This window comes from Mustelus asterias, chromosome 16, assembly GCF_964213995.1.
Source record: "Mustelus asterias chromosome 16, sMusAst1.hap1.1, whole genome shotgun sequence".
Taxonomy (NCBI): Eukaryota; Metazoa; Chordata; class Chondrichthyes; order Carcharhiniformes; family Triakidae; genus Mustelus; species Mustelus asterias.
Genome location: NC_135816.1, coordinates 79,590,434 through 79,609,642, shown reverse-complemented (window position 1 = coordinate 79,609,642; position 19,209 = coordinate 79,590,434). Strand labels below are relative to the sequence as shown.

At 49.5% G+C, this 19,209-nt stretch overlaps 1 protein-coding gene across 4 annotated transcripts in view; it reads right to left on the bottom strand.

Annotated features, from left to right (window-relative positions):
* Window positions 1-5,801: 5,801 nt before the first annotated feature.
* Window positions 5,802-19,209, bottom strand: part of LOC144505264 (G protein-coupled receptor kinase 6-like) — a 226,085-nt gene continuing 212,677 nt past the window's right edge. For 3 of the 4 annotated variants that reach the window (XM_078231310.1, XM_078231311.1, XM_078231313.1), the window contains one exon: window positions 5,802-5,987. In XM_078231310.1, the coding sequence (XP_078087436.1) occupies window positions 5,904-5,987 (84 nt within the window). In that variant the 3' untranslated portion in view covers window positions 5,802-5,903. Of the gene's footprint in view, window positions 5,988-17,971; window positions 18,071-19,209 lie in introns of those variants that run through there. The other variant, XM_078231312.1, reaches the window with a different exon arrangement.

The window sequence follows — 19,209 nt, the reverse complement described above, 5'->3', positions numbered from 1 at the left end:
GGTGGTGGTGGATGGAAAATTTTCAGACTGGAGACCAGTTACCAGCAGTGTACCACAGGGATCAGTGCTGGGTCCTCTGCGATTTGTGATTTTTATCAATGACTTGGAGGAGGGGGCTGAAGGGTGGGTCAGTAAATTTGCTGATGACACCAAGATTGGTGGAGTAGTGGATGAGGTGGAGGGCTGTTGTAGGCTGCAAAGAGACATTGATAGGATGCAGAGCTGGGCCGAAAAGTGGCAGATGGAGTTTAACACTGATAAGTGCGAGGCGATTCATTTTGGTAGGACAAATTTGAATACGGATTACAGGGTCAACGGCAGGGTTCTGAGGAATGTGGAGGAACAGAGAGATCTTGGGGTTCATATCCACAAATCTCTGAAGGTTGCCACTCAAGTGGATAGAGCCGTGAAGAAGGCCTATAGTGTGTTAGCGTTTATTATCAGGGGGTTTGAGTTTAAGAGCCGTGGGGTTATGCTGCAACTGTACAGGACCTTGGTGAGACCACATTTGGAATATTGTGTGCAGTTCTGGTCACCTCACAACAAGAAGAATGTGGAGACACTGGAAAGAGTGCAAAGGAGATTTACCAGGATGCTGCCTGGTTTGGAGGGTAGGTCTTACGAGGAAAGGTTGAGGGAACTTGGGCTTTTCTCTTTGGAGCGGAGGAGGTTGAGAGGAGACGTAATAGAGGTTTATAAGATGATGAAGGGGATAGATAGAGTGAACGTTCAAAGACTATTTCCTCGGGTGAATGGAGTGGTAACTAGGGGGCATAACGATAGGGTTCATGGTGGGAGATATAGGAAGGATGTCCGAGGTAGGTTTTTTACTCAGAGAGTGGTTGGGGTGTGGAATGGACTGCCTGTAGGGATAGTGGAGGGATAGTGGAGTCAGAAACTTTAGGAACATTTAAGAAGCTATTGGATAGGCACATGGAGTACTTCGAGATGATAGGGAGGAAATAGCTTGATTTGGGTTTCAGACAAAGCTCGGCACAACATCGTGGGCCGAAGGGCCTGTTCTGTGCTGTACTGTTCTATGTTCTATGTAAACATTAAGACAGACAAATCCCCAGGGCCGATGGCATCTATCCTAGACTCCTCAGGGAGGTGAGAGATGCAATTGCTGGGCCTCTAACAGAAATCTTTGTCTCTTCACTGGACACAGGTGAGGTCCCAGAGGATTGGAGGATAGCAAATGTGGTCCCGTTATTTAAGAAGGGTAGCAAGGATAACCCGGGTAGCTTGATCTTGGTTTCGGACAAAGCTCGGCACAACATCGAGGGCCGAAGGGCCTGTACTGTGCTGTACTGTTCTCTGTTCTCTGTCTATGTTCTATATGAAGTCCGGCAGTTGAGTTCTTGTTTATACCCTTGATGACTTATCGATTCCCTGTACCCGGATTGGCCGGAGGTTGACAACAACAGCAAATTCAAATTTAATAGGTTCTTGATCGCTGAGTGTCTTCTTTAAGCTCATAGGCTAACACAATGCAAAATCCTGCAGAGCCCGTTACCAAGGCAACCCATATCGTTTGGCTTTTGGTACAACAATGTTGCATTCTTTGTACCCTGTGAGCCTTGTATCAAACATTCAAGTATTGAACACAACCAGCTTTTGAAGGCACTGTCATGAAGCCAGCTTTTAAAGGGACTGACATAAAACCAACTTTTAAAGGGACCATGCACTGTTTTCTTTCCCTCTCACATTTTTTACAATTCTTTTATATCTTAACATAGAAACATAGAAGATAGGAGCAGGAGGAGGCCATTTGGCCCTTCGAGCTTGCTCTGCCATTTATTACGATCATGGCTGATCATCCAACTCAGTAGCCTAATCTTGCTTTTTCCCCATAACCTTTGATCCCATTCGCCCCAATTGCTATATCCAGCCGCCACTTGAATACATTCAATGTTTTGGCATCAACTACTTCCTGGTAATGAATTCCACAGGCTCACCACTCTAGGTGAAGAAATGTCTCCTCACCTCCATCCTAAATGGTCTACCCTGAATCCTCAGACTATGCCCCCTGGTTCTGGACTCCCCCACCATCGGGAATATCCTTCCTGCATCTACCCTGTCTCGTCCTGTTAGAATTTTATAAGTCTCTATGAGATCCAGCCTCATTTGTCTGAACTCCAATGAAAACAATTCTAACCTAATCAATCTCTTTTCATACATCAGTCCCGCCATCCCCGGAATCAACCTTTGCTGCACTCCCTCGCGAGCAAGAACATCATTCCTGAGAAAAGGAGACCAAAACTGCACACAATACTCTAGGTGTGGCCTCACCAAGGCCTGTATAATTACAACAACACATCCCTGCTCCTGTACTCGAAACCTCTCGCAATGAAGGCTAACATGCCATTTGCCTTCTTTACTGCCTGCTGCACCTGCATGTTTACCTTCAGTGACTGGTGCACCAGGACACCCAGGTCCCGCTGCACACTCCCCTCTCCCCATTTACAGCCATTCCAGTTATAATCTGCCTTCTTGTTTTTGCTTCCAAAGTGAATAACCTCACATTTATAAACATTCTTTATATCTTTACAAACTCAATTTCACAACATCTTGACACCCTTCATCTCTCCAAGGGTTCCTTGAAAGACATGCTTATATTTTTCAAAATGTCTTGTAACCTCCTGTACAGGTCCACCAGCCTATTAACCACACCCCAGTTCACTTTCAACTTTTGGAACCAGAAGCGTCCAAGTAATGTTGGGAGTGTGAAATCTGCATGTCCTCCCCGTGTGTGCTCCTGTTTCCTCCCACAGTACATAAAGATGTGCTGGTTAGGTGTATTGGCCATGCTAAATTCCCCCTCAGTGTATCTGAACAGGTGCCGGAGTGTGGCGACTAGGGGATTTTCACAGTAACTTCATTGCAGTGTTAATGTAAGCCTACCTGTGACACTAATAAATAATTTTTAAAAATAGTTGCCTTTTACAACATAAAATAGTTCTGCACATTGGTCCCCCAACTATACCTTCACCAGTACATAACCACTTGCTCAGTATATGTTTGTAATGGGATCTTGGCAGGTTTTAATGGCAGGGCTTTTAACTTCTCCCTGTATACTGCTTCGGCCATCAAGACACCATTAAAACCCCGCTGCTCCCGTGTCAACTTCCATTTTCACGGTCTTCCCTTCCAGTTTAGAGAAAACCCAGAAACAATCAGCTTCACACCGTACTGACAGAACATTCAGTCTGAGCTCTTGTTTCTCTGGGCAGTCTGCTCTTTCTGCAGACCCAACTGACTCCCTATCCGCTCCGTGGCTGGCAATATAGACCTTTTGCTTTGCCCTTCTAAAAGCTCCCTTTTGTTTTCCTCTCTCTGGGCTTAGTTGCACCCAGCAATTACAGACAATGTGACCAATTCGCTTGCACTTGTGACATTGGGCCTGCTGTCCAGCAATTCAACTCCCTGTGGCCTGTCCTGCCACATCGGTGGCATTCCACTACCACTACCCTGTGCACCCGGGTCCTGACACCCAGCTGCACTGCTTCTCTGGCAGCTAACTCCGCAGAAGTTGCAATCTCCAAAGTGGACTTAAACTCGAAACTCTTTTCAATAACTTCCGCTGGATGGCTTCATGCCAGAGGCCACAAACCAACCGGTTCCATAAGGCATCCTGTAGTACATTTCCGAACTCGCCGGGCTCTGCCAGTCTCTTCTGAGTTGCCAAAAATTGAGCAATGGACTCCCCTCGAGTTGATCATGTTTACAAAATCTGAAACGCTCTGCAATCATCAATGGCTTGGGAGTGAAGTGAGCTGTTAATACATTGCTCAATTTTTGTTAAGTCTTTTCAGCCGGTTTTTCAGGTTGTACCAAACTTCTTAAAACAGCGAAGGTCTTGCCCCCGATCGTACTTAAGAAAGCCGGTACAACCAGGTTATCGCCTAAGTTATTGGCTGTCAGATAAGCACTGAAGAGTTCTGTATAAGGTATCCAGTTCTCTGCCTCTTCGTCAAAGGGGCCTATTGCACTGAATTGGGCCACTATTTTGTTTTGCCATCGGGCGGAATTTTGCCCACCACACGAGTCCAGGCCCGAAACCTCCTTATGCCATCACTGGCAGTCGCCTGCAGTGCAAGTCCCCTTGGAGACCGTCCCCCCACGATGGCCACTCCTTCAATGACCAATGTTCGCACCTCTTCCCAACCTTCAACTACTACACAAGTACCCTCAGTGACCATCTCCAATAATGTTTTTTAGCGGCCGGCTCATAGGCAAGTATTATCTTGCCCCTGAACTAATTGTTCAAATGAAGCAACGGTGGTTGGGACACTCCTACCCGTTCTTCACGGGGTTGCACGTTTCAGTTCCTTGCCAGCACTATCCTACAAAATCCGGCCGATGCTCGATCCCCTCCCCCTTCACAAGGACGGAATGCCAGTAGAAAGTATCGGCCTTGAAGCAGCCCCGTCACCAGTTGTTATGTATGCACCTTTTGATTTATGGTGCCTAAAGAACCATGAGGTAGACTTGGTAACTTGAGCACTGGGAACTCGTTATTGTAGGTGTGCACAATTCCACAGTCAGATCTAAGACTGCACAACCAGGTCCAACCTGGGAGGAGCTAATGCCCCATGGGTCACCAGACCCACACTTAGGGACAGTCCGCACCCCAAGCCCCAACATATATACGTACATCTCACACAGTACTGAACCACCGACAATGCAGCACTCCCTCAGCACTGAACCACCGATAATGCAACACCCCCTCAGTACTGACCCTCCAACAGTGCAACATCCCCTCAGTACTGAATCTATAATACAGCAGCAGCACCTCTGACAGTGCAGCATTCCTCCTGTATTGATCCTCCGACAGTGCAGCACTCCCTCAGTACTGACCCTCTGACAGTGCAGCACTCCCTCAGTACTGACCCTCTGACAGTGCGGCACTCTCTCAGTACTGACCCTCTGACAGTGCAGCATTCCCTCAGTACTGACCCTCTGACAGTGCAGCACTCCCTCAGTACTGTCCCTCTGACAGTGCAGCACTCCCTCAGTACTGACCCTCTGACAGTGCAGCATTCCTCCTGTATTGATCCTCCGACAGTGCAGCACTCCCTCAGTACTGACCCTCTGACAGTGCAGCACTCCCTCAGTACTGACCCTCTGACAGTGCGGCACTCCCTCAGTACTGTCCCTCTGACAGTGCAGCACTCCCTCAGTACTGACCCTCTGACAGTGCAGCGCTCCCTCAGTACTGACCCTCTGACAGTGCAGCACTCCCTCAGTACTGACCCTCTGACAGTGCAGCGCTCCCTCAGTACTGACCCTCTGACAGTGCGGCACTCCCTCAGTACTGTCCCTCTGACAGTGCAGCACTCCCTCAGTACTGACCCTCTGACAGTGCAGCACTCTCTCAGTACTGACCCTCTGACAGTGCAGCGCTCCCTCAGTACTGACCCTCTGACAGTGCGGCACTCCCTCAGTACTGTCCCTCTGACAGTGCAGCACTCCCTCAGTACTGACCCTCTGACAGTGCGGCACTCCCTCAGTACTGACCCTCTGACAGTGCAGCGCTCCCTCAGTACTGACCCTCTGACAGTGCAGCGCTCCCTCAGTACTGACCCTCTGACAGTGCCGCACTCCCTCAGTACTGACCCTCTGACAGTGCAGCGCTCCCTCAGTACTGACCCTCTGACAGTGCAGCGCTCCCTCAGTACTGACCCTCTGACAGTGCAGCACTCCCAAACCCAATTAAATGGGTAAGATTTTCATTGACAGTGTGCGTGCTCTGCCATTATATGATAATCATTCTCCATGCAGCTAACAAATTTGAGCATTACAGAGTCTGTGATTTAAATATACATCCCTATATTTATATATCAAATGTACAGATATGTGCAAAGTTGTAAAGAGTTCTGATCCTTTAGCGCTGTGGGGAATTATCCGTGGAAACACTTGGGAGTTGCATCTGAATCACTGTCTTGACGTTCCTTCTCCTCATTCGGGCAACTTGCTGGGCAGACCTGAGTAACAGCAAAGCAAGTGGGAGCAAAGCAAAGCAAGGCCTTAGACAATGAGCCGGATTAAAACACAATGACCGAGACAGGCCTGAGCACAGACTGACAACAGAATAACTGCCTGAGTGTGGACACAGATATACAAGTCTACACTAGGCAGATTGCGTGGTCACATTCACATTCACACATTTATCATCTTTAACACGGTCCGTGAGTGTAGAGTACAGTTTACAGACACAGCGTGACACCTCCTCGCTGACAAGATATCCTCAATCACCCCTCACTGACCAGAAAACTCTGGCACTGTAACCTCACAATCTTCTCCTTATTTTCTTCTGCCTCATTGCGAAGTGAGTGGTGTTCATTGCTGGGAATAATATTCTCCCACATCATACCATTTCCATCACAACAGGAAACACTGCAACTTAGTGACAGTGTGCTATTCACTAGTTAGAGTGGCTAGTTACTCTGGTAAGCAGTACAGATTGGTGACAGTGTGCTACCTGCTAGTTACAGTGTCAGTTACTGTTGTCAGCAGCACAGGTTGGTGACATTGTACCACTCATAGTTACTGTGGTTAATTACTGTGGTAAGCTGAACAGATTGGTGATAGTGTACCACTCATAGTTACTGTGGTTAATTACTGTGGTAAGCTGAACAGATTGGTGATAGTGTACCACTCATAGTTACTGTGGTTAGTTATTGTGGTAAGCAGTACAGGTTAGAGTAAGTCTACCACTCACAGCTACAGTGGTTAGTTACTGTGGTTGCTTACAGTGTACTAGTTACAGCAGTTATTGTGGTTCGCAGTACAGGGGGATGACAGTATACCACTCACTAGTTTCAGTAGTTTGTTACTGTGTCAAGTAGTACAGGTTTGCAACAATCTTTCGCTAGTTAAAGAAGTTTGTTTACAACCATGGACAGAGCAAGTTAGTGAAACGCAGACTGTCTGGTGTTCCAGTGGTTGGTTATGGTAGGAAGCAGTGTAGATTAATGAGATTGGACATGTTAACAATGATAGCTATTAGATATGTACAGTGTGCAAATGGACATCTTGCTGGTTAAGGCAGTTGGTTACTGTGGTAGCTAGCACTGTGGACAGGGCTTTAAACTATCAAAGGAAAGGGAGATTTGGAAATCTAAAGACAAAAGTTGAGGCAACAAAATGGTGCAATAATGAGGGTAATGACAAGCAGAGTGGAACCGGGAAGGACAGAGTTTACCAGCGATTGGACATCAGTTAATAAGGTCATTGCAAGGGGATAGTAATGAGAAAGTGAAATTAAAACTTATTTACCTGAATGCACAAAGCATCTGCAATAAGATAGATTAATTAGAAAGATGGAGTTAACTGATTTTAGATCTAATCACTATTCCAGAGACATGGGGCTGAATAATATATAATATAGTCCCTTGCCATCGGCGGATCCCACATTAACAGTGGGTCCTTCCTCAATGGCGGGTCCTACACCAATGGCAATTCCATCGCCAACAGTGGTCCCTCACCAACAGAATGTTCTGTGCCAATGGCACAGGAACAGTTTCAGCTGACTAATTATATCATCCTTGAAGAGCAGCAAATGCATAGTGAAGAATTCGGACTTCTGGATTCTATCCAGGTAAGTCTATTTTGAATTTGACCTTATGTCTGCCAACCATCTGAAACTTCTTAGTTGGCAAAACTGTTCCAAATCAGCAAGTTTCCTCACCTTCAGACACTGAAGAGTTAAAGATTAATTAAATATTTCTCTCATAGAGGTTCGCAACACCAGAGCGTGGAGAGGCTCTACAAAAAAGGCAAAGCTGCCCCCAGATTCAGTGAGGCTGGCCTCCTCCGTGCAGTTCAGGGGAGAACCGAAGATCTAATTCTGAGTGCGAGGAAGAAATCATAGAAACCCTACAGTGCAGAAAGAAGCCATTCGGCCCATCGAGTCTGCACCGACCACAATCCCACCCAGGCCCTACCCCCATATCCCTACATATTTTACCTGCTAATCCCAGGACACTAAGGGGCAATTTAATCATGGCCAATCAACCTAACCTGCACATCTTTGGACTGTGGGAGGAAACTGGAGCATCCGGAGGAAACCCACGCAGACACGAGGAGAATGTGCAAACTCCACACAGACAGTGACCCAAGCCGGGAATCGAACCCAGGTCCCTGGAGCTGTGAAGCAGCAGTGCTAACCACTGTGCTACCGTGCCGCCCTACAGAGAGGAGGAAGTCCAGGCAGACTCATGCTACATGGGGGGAGGAGGCGGAGGGATCAGCAGTGTGGGTGTTTTGTGGGGGATCTGGTCCATCATGGAATCCCTACAGTGCAGAAGGAGGCCAATCAACACATCAAGTTTGCACCAACTTTGACATCTTACCTCGGCCCACTCCATAACCCAGCGCACTGATCCCGCTCATCCCCCAAGCCCACAACTCTTTGGGTAAGGGGCAATTTAGCTTGGCCAATCAACCTAACCTGGACATCTTTGGACTGTGGGAGGAAACCAGAGCAACGGGAAGAAACCCACACAGACACGGGGAGAATGTGCAAACTCCACACAGACAGCGGAGGCTGGAATTGAACCCGGGTCCCTGGAGCTGTGAGGCAGCAGTGCTAACCACTGTGTCACCGTGCCATGCTGCCTCACAGCCACAAAAGTCTTAGTGACCTCAGGAGGTCATCAGTATTAGCAATATTAGTCCAGTGTGACACAGGTCTCAAACGCAATTAGCTGCTCACCCATTTCCACAAAGGCACAGCTTCCCTAGGCAGTGCCATTGTGTAGTCTGAACCATGAACAAGTCAAACATTGGTGTTTGCAGGATGGCCTTATGATGCCTGAGTATAGGTTCCACTCAGGCACACACTAATCTGACAATGCGATTGAGACACAGAAATGTGACAGCTTGAGATTATTGTTCCATTTCAGGAGAAGTGAACCCATGACATGCGCGCATGTGAGAGAGAGACAGACAGGGACAGCGGTCAGAGAGAGAGGGGGAGAGGGGTCAGAGAGAGAGAGGGAGAGGGGTCAGAGAGAGAGAGGGAGAGGGGTCAGGGAAAGAGCGGGAGAGGGGTCAGAGAGAGAGAGAGGGAGAGGGGTCAGAGAGAGAGAGAGAGAGGGGTCAGAGAGAGAGAAGGAGAGGGGTCAGAGAGAGAGAGGGAGAGGGGTCAGGGAGAGAGGGAGAGAGGGGTCAGAGAGAGAGAGAGGGAGAGGGGTCAGAGAGAGAGAGAGAGGGGTCAGAGAGAGAGAAGGAGAGGGGTCAGAGAGAGAGAGGGAGAGGGGTCAGGGAGAGAGGGAGAGAGGGGTCAGAGAGAGAGAGGGAGAGGGGTCAGGGAGAGAGAAGGAAAGGGGTCAGAGAGAGAGAGGGAGAGGGGTCAGAGAGAGAGAGGGAGAGGGGTCAGAGAGAGAGAGGGAGAGGGGTCAGGGAAAGAGCGGGAGAGGGGTCAGAGAGAGAGAGAGGGAGAGGGGTCAGAGAGAGAGAGAGAGAGGGGTCAGAGAGAGAGAAGGAGAGGGGTCAGAGAGAGAGAGGGAGAGGGGTCAGGGAGAGAGGGAGAGAGGGGTCAGAGAGAGAGAGGGAGAGGGGTCAGGGAGAGAGAAGGAAAGGGGTCAGAGAGAGAGAGGGAGAGGGGTCAGAGAGAGAGAGGGAGAGGGGTCAGAGAGAGAGAGGGAGAGGGGTCAGAGAGAGAGAGGGAGAGGGGTCAGAGAGAGAGAGGGAGAGGGGTCAGAGAGAGAGGGAGAGGGGTCAGGGAGAGAGAGAGGGGTCAAAGAGAGAGAGAGGGGTCAGGGAGAGAGCGGGAGAGGGGTCAGAGAGAGGGAGAGTGGTCAGAGAGAGAGAAGGAGAGGGGTCAGAGAGAGAGAAGGAGAGGAGTCAGAGAGAGAGAAGGAGAGGGGTCAGAGAGAGAGAAGGAGAGGGGTCAGAGAGAGAGAAGGAGAGGGGTCAGAGAGAGAGAGGGAGAGGGGTCAGAGAGAGAGAGAGGGATCAGGGAGAGAGCGGGAGAGGGGTCAGAAAGAGAGAGGGAGAGGGGTCAGAGAGAGAGGGAGAGGGGTCAGAGAGAGAGAGGAGGAGAGGGGTCAGAGAAAGGGAGAGGGGTCAGAGAGAGAGGGGGAGAGGGGACAGAGAGAGAGAGGGGGGGAGTGGTCAGAGAGAGAGAGAGAGAGGGGAGAGGGGTCAGAGAGAGAGAGGGAGAGGGGTCAGAGAGAGAGAGGGAGAGGGGTCAGAGAGAGAGAGGGAGAGGGGTCAGAGAGAGAGGGGGAGAGGGGTCAGAGAGAGAGAGGGAGAGGGGTCAGGGAGAGAGCGGGAGAGGGGTCAGAGAGAGAGAGAGGGAGAGGGGTCAGAGAGAGAGAGAGAGAGGGGTCAGAGAGAGAGAAGGAGAGGGGTCAGAGAGAGAGAGGGAGAGGGGTCAGGGAGAGAGGGAGAGAGGGGTCAGAGAGAGAGAGGGAAAGGGGTCAGAGAGAGAGAGGGAGAGGGGTCAGAGAGAGAGAAGGAGAGGGGTCAGAGAGAGAGAGGGAGAGGGGTCAGAGAGAGAGAGGGAGAGGGGTCAGAGAGAGAGAGGGAGAGGGGTCAGAGAGAGAGAGAGGGAGAGGGGTCAGAGAGAGAGGGAGAGGGGTCAGGGAGAGAGAGAGGGGTCAAAGAGAGAGAGAGGGGTCAGGGAGAGAGCGGGAGAGGGGTCAGAGAGAGAGAGAGGGAGAGTGGTCAGAGAGAGAGAAGGAGAGGGGTCAGAGAGAGACGAGAGGAGTCAGAGAGAGAGAAGGAGAGGGGTCAGAGAGAGAGAAGGAGAGGGGTCAGAGAGAGAGAAGGAGAGGGGTCAGAGAGAGAGAGAGAGAGGGAGAGGGGTCAGAGAGAGAGAGAGGGATCAGGGAGAGAGCGGGAGAGGGGTCAGAAAGAGAGAGGGAGAGGGGTCAGAGAGAGAGAGAGAGGGAGAGGGGTCAGAGAGAGAGAGGAGGAGAGGGGTCAGAGAAAGGGAGAGGGGTCAGAGAGAGAGGGGGAGAGGGGACAGAGAGAGAGAGGGGGGGAGTGGTCAGAGAGAGAGAGAGGGGAGAGGGGTCAGAGAGAGAGAGGGAGAGGGGTCAGAGAGAGAGAGGGAGAGGGGTCAGAGAGAGAGAGGGAGAGGGGTCAGAGAGAGAGGGGGAGAGGGGTCAGAGAGAGAGGGGGAGAGGGGTCAGAGAGAGAGGGGGAGAGGGGTCAGAGAGAGAGAGGGGGGAGGGGTCAGAGAGAGAGGGGGGGAGGGGTCAGAGAGGGAGGGGGAGAGGGGTCAGAGAGAGAGGGGGGAGGGGTCAGAGAGAGAGGGGGAGAGGGGTCAGAGAGAGAGGGGGAGAGGGGTCAGAGAGAGAGGGGGAGAGGGGTCAGAGAGAGAGGGGGAGAGGGGTCAGAGAGAGAGGGGGAGAGGGGTCAGAGAGAGAGAGAGGGGGAGAGGGGTCAGAGAGAGAGAGGGGGAGAGGTTTGCGGAAAGAGAGGGAGTGTGTCAGAGGGGGAGGGAGTGAGAGAGAGCCTGTACAGGTGAGGGTGAAGTTCTGACTCCTTGTGCTGGAGCCGAGCTGAGCAGCAGTGGCGAGGTTGGAGGGAGACCTGGTTCTGGTTCGATGTAAAAGTATCAGACTGAGTGATAAGATGAGACGGCTAGTTTGGTTTAAGGCAGGTTAGAAAATGTGCAATATGTTTGGTGAATAGATTTTACACTTTGGAATCTGGAGAAGCTTCATGAACACAAGGGGTCACGGGTTCAACACAGATGTCAGGGGGATGTATTTTACACAGAGGGTGGTGGGGGCCTGGAATGCGCTGCCAAGCAAGGTGATTGAGGCGGACACGCTGGGATCGTTAAAGACTTATCTAGATAACCACATGAACAGACTGGGAATAGAGGGATACAAAAGAATGGTCTGGTTGGGCACATGAGCGGCGCGGGCTTGGAGGGCCGAAGGGCCTGTTCCTGTGCTGGATTGTTCTTTGATTAGAAGTTTAACATCATCACCCAAAGTTCCAGACAGGCTGTGGTGTTCAGTCCTGTCTGTCAGACAGGGAAAAGGTTTATGATAGGGGTGATGTTTGAGGCAATGTGATACCTTATTACCCACTTCCTGATCTCTCTCTGTTACAGGAGAAGATTCTTCAACACAGACTGGAGCAGAATCCATGCAGCTCCCTCCCTCCTTCCCTCCTCGGGCCCCGAGAGGGTGCAGCCACTCTCTGCACCCAGCATCATCACAGTTACTGGCACTGGGGCAGGATTCAGTGCATCAGACAGGGTCAGGTACACATTGCTAAGAAACATACAGCTGCCAGAGTGTACAGTGGAGCAGGACTCGGGTGGCACAGTGGTTAGCACCGCAGCCTCACAGGCACCAGGGGACCGGGTTCAATTCCCGGCTCGGGTCACTGCCTGTGTGGAGTTTGCACGTTCTCCCCGTGTCTGCGTGGGTTTCCTCCGGGTGCTCCGGTTTCCTCCCACAGCCCAAAGATGTGCGGGTTGGGTGGATTGGCTATGCTAAACTTCCCCTTAGTGTCAGGGGGACTAGAGGGGATAGGGCCTGGCTGGGATTGTTGCCAGTGCAGGCTCCATGGGCCGAATGGCCTCCTTCCACACTCTAGGATTCAATGGTTGAGTCATAGGAATGACTAGGATGATCCAGAGACTGATTCTGAGCTGGATGACGAGACATTGGAGTCATCTGTCAGGCGGCAGATACTGAATATCTGTCATGAGGTCCTTGACAATTTAACAGGTATACCAGAGGGATTGTTTGCTCCAGCACATTCTGTAAAGGTGTCCATCCAGGCCAGACTATAGGGGCACTACTCTCTGACCTCAATTCCATCGCCCTAGTTCTGTGCTCAGGAGTTCAGAGCCAGGGTGACAGGAGAATTGGTCACACACCTAACTCCTGGAACTCACCATTTGGCAGAGCCATTGTCAAAGGCCTGGGCATTGCCACAGTGAAGATGTGCATGCGACTCATCTCGTCTCTTCTGGAGTGCCTGCAACTCAAAGCCACAGCCACAAAGAGGATGCCTGCCAACATCATCCAGGGCAAGGGAGATGACAGATCAGATGTGAAGAGGGAAGCACTGTGCTGGAGCACTCATTAATTTTATTTTATATATCCACCTCACGGTCATGAAGAGAAGCATACGGGTTATAGTTCTCTTCAATGACGTTGCTATGCCTTCATGACTTGTGAAGAAACACAAAACTCACATTCCCTCATGCTTATATTCTTATTGAAAGCTGTGACAGTGAGACTTGTGACTGGGGTAGAGCTGGAGGAATTGTGTAACTTTGTGGGTAGGTGGAGAAAGTTTGGATACAAGGGTTTCAGGACTTGCTCATTGCAGCTGTGAGAAATGAGGGACACATAACCCCTGACTAGAGACTCAACAGGAACCTTTGTCGTGTGGAAGTGTCCCTGTTGTTACGGCCATCTTTTGTCATGACCAGAGCCATTCACAGCCGCATTGCCACCTTCCTTCATCCCACCCATGTTAAGTTTGAAAGTGACATAATCCAATCACAAACAAGAAGCTTAAACCTAAAAAGCCAATTGAATAGATATGATTGAAGAACACTGATTGGGTAAATGGTCTAAACGATGCGGCAAGAAATGATTCGAGGGAAACATTTAAAGAAACAATTCAACAGCTTCAACAAAAATACATTCTATTGGAATACTAAAGCTCAACAAGAAAGACCCATTGGTGGCTCACTCAGGAAGTGAACTCAGTGCTATATGCTGGTGAGCATCAGAATAGGTAGATTGAGAAGTTCAACATGTAGCTGGAGAAATAGAGTAAGAGCGGGAGCTTTAGATTTTTGACACGCTGGGACTAGTTTCAGGGCTAGTGTTGGTAGTGGTAGTATTGATTAAAGATGGTATTACAGTACTGGAGAGAGGGGATGTTCCAGAGGGATCAAAGCCAGAATCTCTCTGATTAGAGGTGAAGAATCATCTGTGTGGTATATGGGATGTGGAGAAACAAATTACAGAGATGTGCAAGAATGATAGAATAATTATAATGAGGGACTTCAATTATCCAAATATAGACTGGGTAAGAATAGTGCAAAGGGACAAAGGCACTGGTGGATGAGTTCTGGGCAATGAGTTGGCCCAAGTGGATCAAATATCAGTGGAAGAGCACTTTGGGGGATAGTGACCATTGTATCATCAGGTTTACGTTGGTCATGGATAAGGAACAATCCAGAACAGGGATAATTAATTGGGGGAAAGCCAAATTTGATGGGATGAGAATGCGAGTTGGAATCAAATGTTGGCAGAAAAGATGGTGGCTAAACAATGGGCCACTCATAGAGGTAGAGAAGGCAATGTCAAGCTATACTCCCGAGAAGGGGAAAGTTTGGATAAATAAATCCAAAACACCCTGGAATATGCAGGAAAGATGTGAAGATGAAAAGGAAGAAGATGATTGATAGAATACACAATGGAGAATCAGGCTGAATATAGAAGGAGCAGAGGTGAAGTGAAAAAACTAATAAGAGAAGCAGTATGACAGCTAACATAAAAGAGAACCCAAAGTCATCTATAAGCAGTAAATAACAAAGGGTGGTAAAAGAAAAAGTAGGGTTGATTAGGAATTTAAAAAAAGGGGACTTGCATGTGGAGGCAGGAAAAATAGTGGCGGTTTTAAATGAGTATTTTGCACTATAAAGGAAAAAGATACTTCCCAGACTGAGTGAGAGAGGAAGTAACTGGTACACTGGAGCAAGTTACAATTGAGAAGGAGGTGGTGGTAGAAAGGCTGTCTTTACTTAAAATTGATAAGGTACCAGGACCGGATGATGTGCCTCCGAGGGTACTGAGGGAGGTGAGAGTGGAAATTGCAGAGGCACCAGTGATAATCTTCTAGTCTTCCTTAGACACAGGGGTGTTGTTGGAGGACTGGAGAATTGTGAATGTTATTCCCCTGTTCAAAAAGGGGTGCAAGAATAATGCCGGCAACTACAGACCAGTCTGTTTGAGCTCAGTGGAATGGAAACTTCTGGAAATTATAGTTTGGGACAAAATCGATAGTCACTTAGTCAAGTGCAGGATAGTTAAAGAAAGTCAACATGGATTCATTAAGAAAAGAATCATGCTCAACTTGCTGAGTTTTTTTTGAGTTGTTAATCCAAAAAGGTTGAGAAGGTTGATAAGGACAGTGTTGTTGATGTGGTGTACATGGATTTTCACAAGGCGTTTGTTATAATGCTATATAACACACTTCTGAGCAAATTCTAGTTCATGGAATAAAAGGGAAAATAGACACTCGGATAAGAAATTGACTGAGTGACAGGAAACAGAGTAGGGATAAATATTATTTTTCAGATTGGAGGAAGGTTTGGAGTTCCCCAGGGTCAGTGTTGGGACCCTTGTATTTTCTGACATAGATTAATGACCTAGACTGCGGTGATCAGGGCATGATTTTAAAATTTCTGAATGATACAAAAATTGGAACTGGTGTCAGCTTTGATGAAGGGATAGTGGAGTCAGAAACTTTAGGAACATTTAAGAAGCTATTGGATAGGCACATGGAGTACTTCGGGATGATAGGGAGGAAATAGCTTGATCTGGGTTTCAGACAAAGCTCGGCACAACATCGTGGGCCGAAGGGCCTGTTCAGTGCTGTACTGTTCTATGTTCTATGAAGATAGTCTTGAATTTTAAAAGGACACAGACATGATTCTGACTTGCACAGACAAGTGGCAGATGAAGTTCAATGCAAAGAAACGTGATGTGTGGCCGGAAAAATATGGGGAGAGACAGTATGAAACAAAAGGGAGAAACTCTAAAGGAGGTGTAGGAACAGAGGGACTTCAGAGTATGTACATAAGTCATTGAAGATGGCAGGGCATGTTGAGAGAGCAGTTAATAAAGCATTTAGTGTCCTAGGTCTTATTAATAGAGGCATTGACTAAAGAGTAAGGACATTATGTTGAACTTATATAATACACTGGTTAGGCATCATCTGCAGTATTGTGTCCAATTCTGTGCACCATACTTGAGGAAGGATGTAAAGACATTGGAGAGAGTACAGAGGAGGTTCACAAGAATGATTCCAGGGAAAAGCTGTGGCTATATGGCTCGATTAGAGAGATCAAGGCTGGAGATAAGTCTCCGAGAGGAGACTTGATAGAGGTATTCAAGTTCCTGAGGGGCGTGAGAGTTAATGAAATTAATGCTTCAAGTCTGTATGAGACTTCTTCAGGACTAAAGAACTGAAGAGTTATACAGATTCAAAACATTAACTCTGTTTCCCTCTCCACAGATGCTGTCAGACCTGCGAAGGTTTTCCAGCATTTTCTGCTTTTAAGTAAATATTGATGTCTCAGGATCAGAGACAGGGAAAATGATCATGGGACATGAGGAAATGACAGAAGCACAGATCAAATATTTTGGCCCAGATTTTCACTACCAGGTTGGGTGAGCAAAGATGGGAGAATTTCTGGCTGCAGAGATAGGTGTGCTAGCTATGATTTTCCAGAACTCCTCAGATTCAGGAAAAGCCCCATTAGATTGAAAGTTGATAAGTGTAAAATAATATATTATATATATATATATATAAAATGAAGGAGGGAGAGAGAACAGAGTGAATGATAGGCCAGTTGCCTAAAATCAGTTATTGGGAAAATGCTGGAATCTATTATTAAGGAAGTCATAATAATGCAGTTAGAAAAGTATAGTGTGATAAGAACAAGTCAACATTGTTTTACTAAAGGGAAATTCTGTTTAATAAACTCACTAGAGTTTTCTGAGGATGTAACTAGCAGGGTAGATAAAGGGGAATTAATAGATGTACTGTACCTGGATTTCCAAAAGGCATTTGATAAGATATCGCACATAAGATTGATAGGCAAAATAATGGCTCGTGGAGCTTAGAGGATTGGTTAATAGACAGGAAGCAAGAGTGTGTATAAGTAGGGCATTTTGAAATTGGCCGATGAATCATAGAGTGCAAATAGGTGAGTGCTGAGGCTTCAGCTATTCACAACCTATATTAAAGACTCAGAATGGCATGCTGTCCTGTATTGGAGGCAAGAATAAAGAAGTCTTGCTACAATTGTACAGAGATTGCCGTCATCACATCTGGAATCTTGTGTACAGTTTCGGTCTCTACATTTAAGAAAGGATATACTTGCATTGGAAGTGGGACAGTGAATGGTCACGAGATTGACCCCTGGGACGAGGGAGTTGTCCTATGATGAGAGGCTGGGTAAATCAGGTCGATATTCTCAGGCGTTTAGAAGAATGAGAGGTGATCACATTGAAACATTCATGATTCTGAAGGGGTTTGATAGGGTAGATACAGAGAGGTGGTTTCCCCTGACTGAGGAATCTAGAAAGCAGGGGCACAGTCTCAGGATAAGAGACCGATCATTTAGGATTGAAATGAAAGGGTTGTGAATCTTTGGAATTCTCGACTTCACTGGGTTGTGGGTGCTCCTTTGTTGGGTAGATTTAAATCTGGGACAGAGAGATTTCTGGTCTCTCAGGGAATGAAGGGATATGGGGAGTGGGTGGGAAAGTAGAGTTGAAACCCAGGATGGGTCATGATTATAGTGAGTGGAGTAGGAGTGGTCTGTTCCTGCTCTATTCCTGTGTTCTTCCTCAGCAGTAAAGCTTAGTGATGCTGGAACTCTTGCTAGTGGTTGTCACAATGGTATGCAGTACGCTAGTGATTACTAGTTTCATCAGTTGCAATTATTACACTGGTTAACAGTGCAGGTTAATTACAATGGACCTGTGATAGTTACAGTGGCTAGTCACAGCAGTGTAGTTCATGATAGCGGACCTGTTGCTAGTTACAGCGGTAAGCACTGTAGGTTAATGACAGTTGACTGGTTGCTAATTACAGCGGTTAGTTACAGTGGTAAGCAGAATGGGTTAATGACAGTGGATCGGTTGCTGGTTAGAGTGGTTAGTTACAGTGGTAAGGAATGTAGGTTAACGACAGTGCATCTGTTGCTGGTTAGAGTGGCGAGCAGTGGAATGCATGATGTCTCGATGATACACTTTGCTGGTTTACTGAGGGAGTCTTTCACCAAAAGCTTGATTGTGGGATTATCAAGTGGCCATCCCATAATGCCAGCTCATTTCTGCAGAGAGAGAAGACGGTGAGCTCAGGCACAAGATGAACAAGAGCAGATGAAGAGCTGGAAATCCCGCACACAACCCTGAATGTGTTCACAGAGAAGAGAAGTTGTAACCTTTCGCTGAGGGAAGACAGAAAGGGAGAAATGGACTTTCTCATATTGGATAAGATCAGATCTTCAAACCCCTGAATGCGATCATTCAAATTGAGAGAATGAGCGGATGAGTGAGGCACAGAGGGAAGAGGGGTTGAGTGAGAAGAGGTGACGAAGTCGAGAAGGAAATAGGCAGGGTGGTGTGACATAAGAGGGGAGGGGGCGAGTGGTGAGTGGGGTGGCGACGGGCGATGGGGAGCGGGGCAGGCAGGGAGCCGGGCGGGCGGGGGCTGGGTAGGCGGGGGGAGGGTGGGCGGGCAGGGGAGAGGCCGGGCGGGTGGGCGATGGGCGGGCGTGTGTGGGCTGGGCGGGCAAGGGGGGTGGGGGCTAGGCGGGCAAGGGGGGGTGGGGGCTGGGCAGGTGGGAGTGGGGGCCGGGCGGTGGGAGTAGGGGCCGGGTGGGTGGGAGTGGGGGCCGGGCAGGCTGGGAGTGGGGGCCGGGCGGGCTGGGAGTGGGGGCCGGGCGGGCTGGGAGTGGGGGCCGGGCGGGCTGGGAGTGGGGGCCGGGCGGGCTGGGAGTGCGGGCCGGGCGGGCTGGGAGTGGGGGCCGGGCGGGCGGGAGTGGGGGCCGGGCGGGCGGGAGTGGGGGCCGGGCGGGTGGGAGTGGGGGCCGGGCGGGGTGGGAATGGGGGCCGGGCGGGGTGGGAGTGGGGGCCGGGCGGGCGGGAGTGGGGGCCGGGCTGGGTGGGAGTGGGGGCCGGGCTGGGTGGGAGTGTGGGCCGGGCTGGGTGGGAGTGTGGGCCGGGCTGGGTGGGAGTGGGGGCCGGGCGGGTGGGAGTGCGGGCCGGGCGGGCTGGGAGTGTGGGCCGGGCTGGGTGGGAGTGGGGGCCGGGCGGGTGGGAGTGGGGGCCGGGCGGGTGGGAGTGGGGGCCGGGCGGGTGGGAGTGGGGGCCGGGCGGTGGGAGTGGGGGCCGGGCGGGGTGGGAGTGCGGGCCGGGCGGGCGGGAGTGGGGGCCGGGCGGTGGGAGTGGGGGCCGGGCGGGGCGGGAG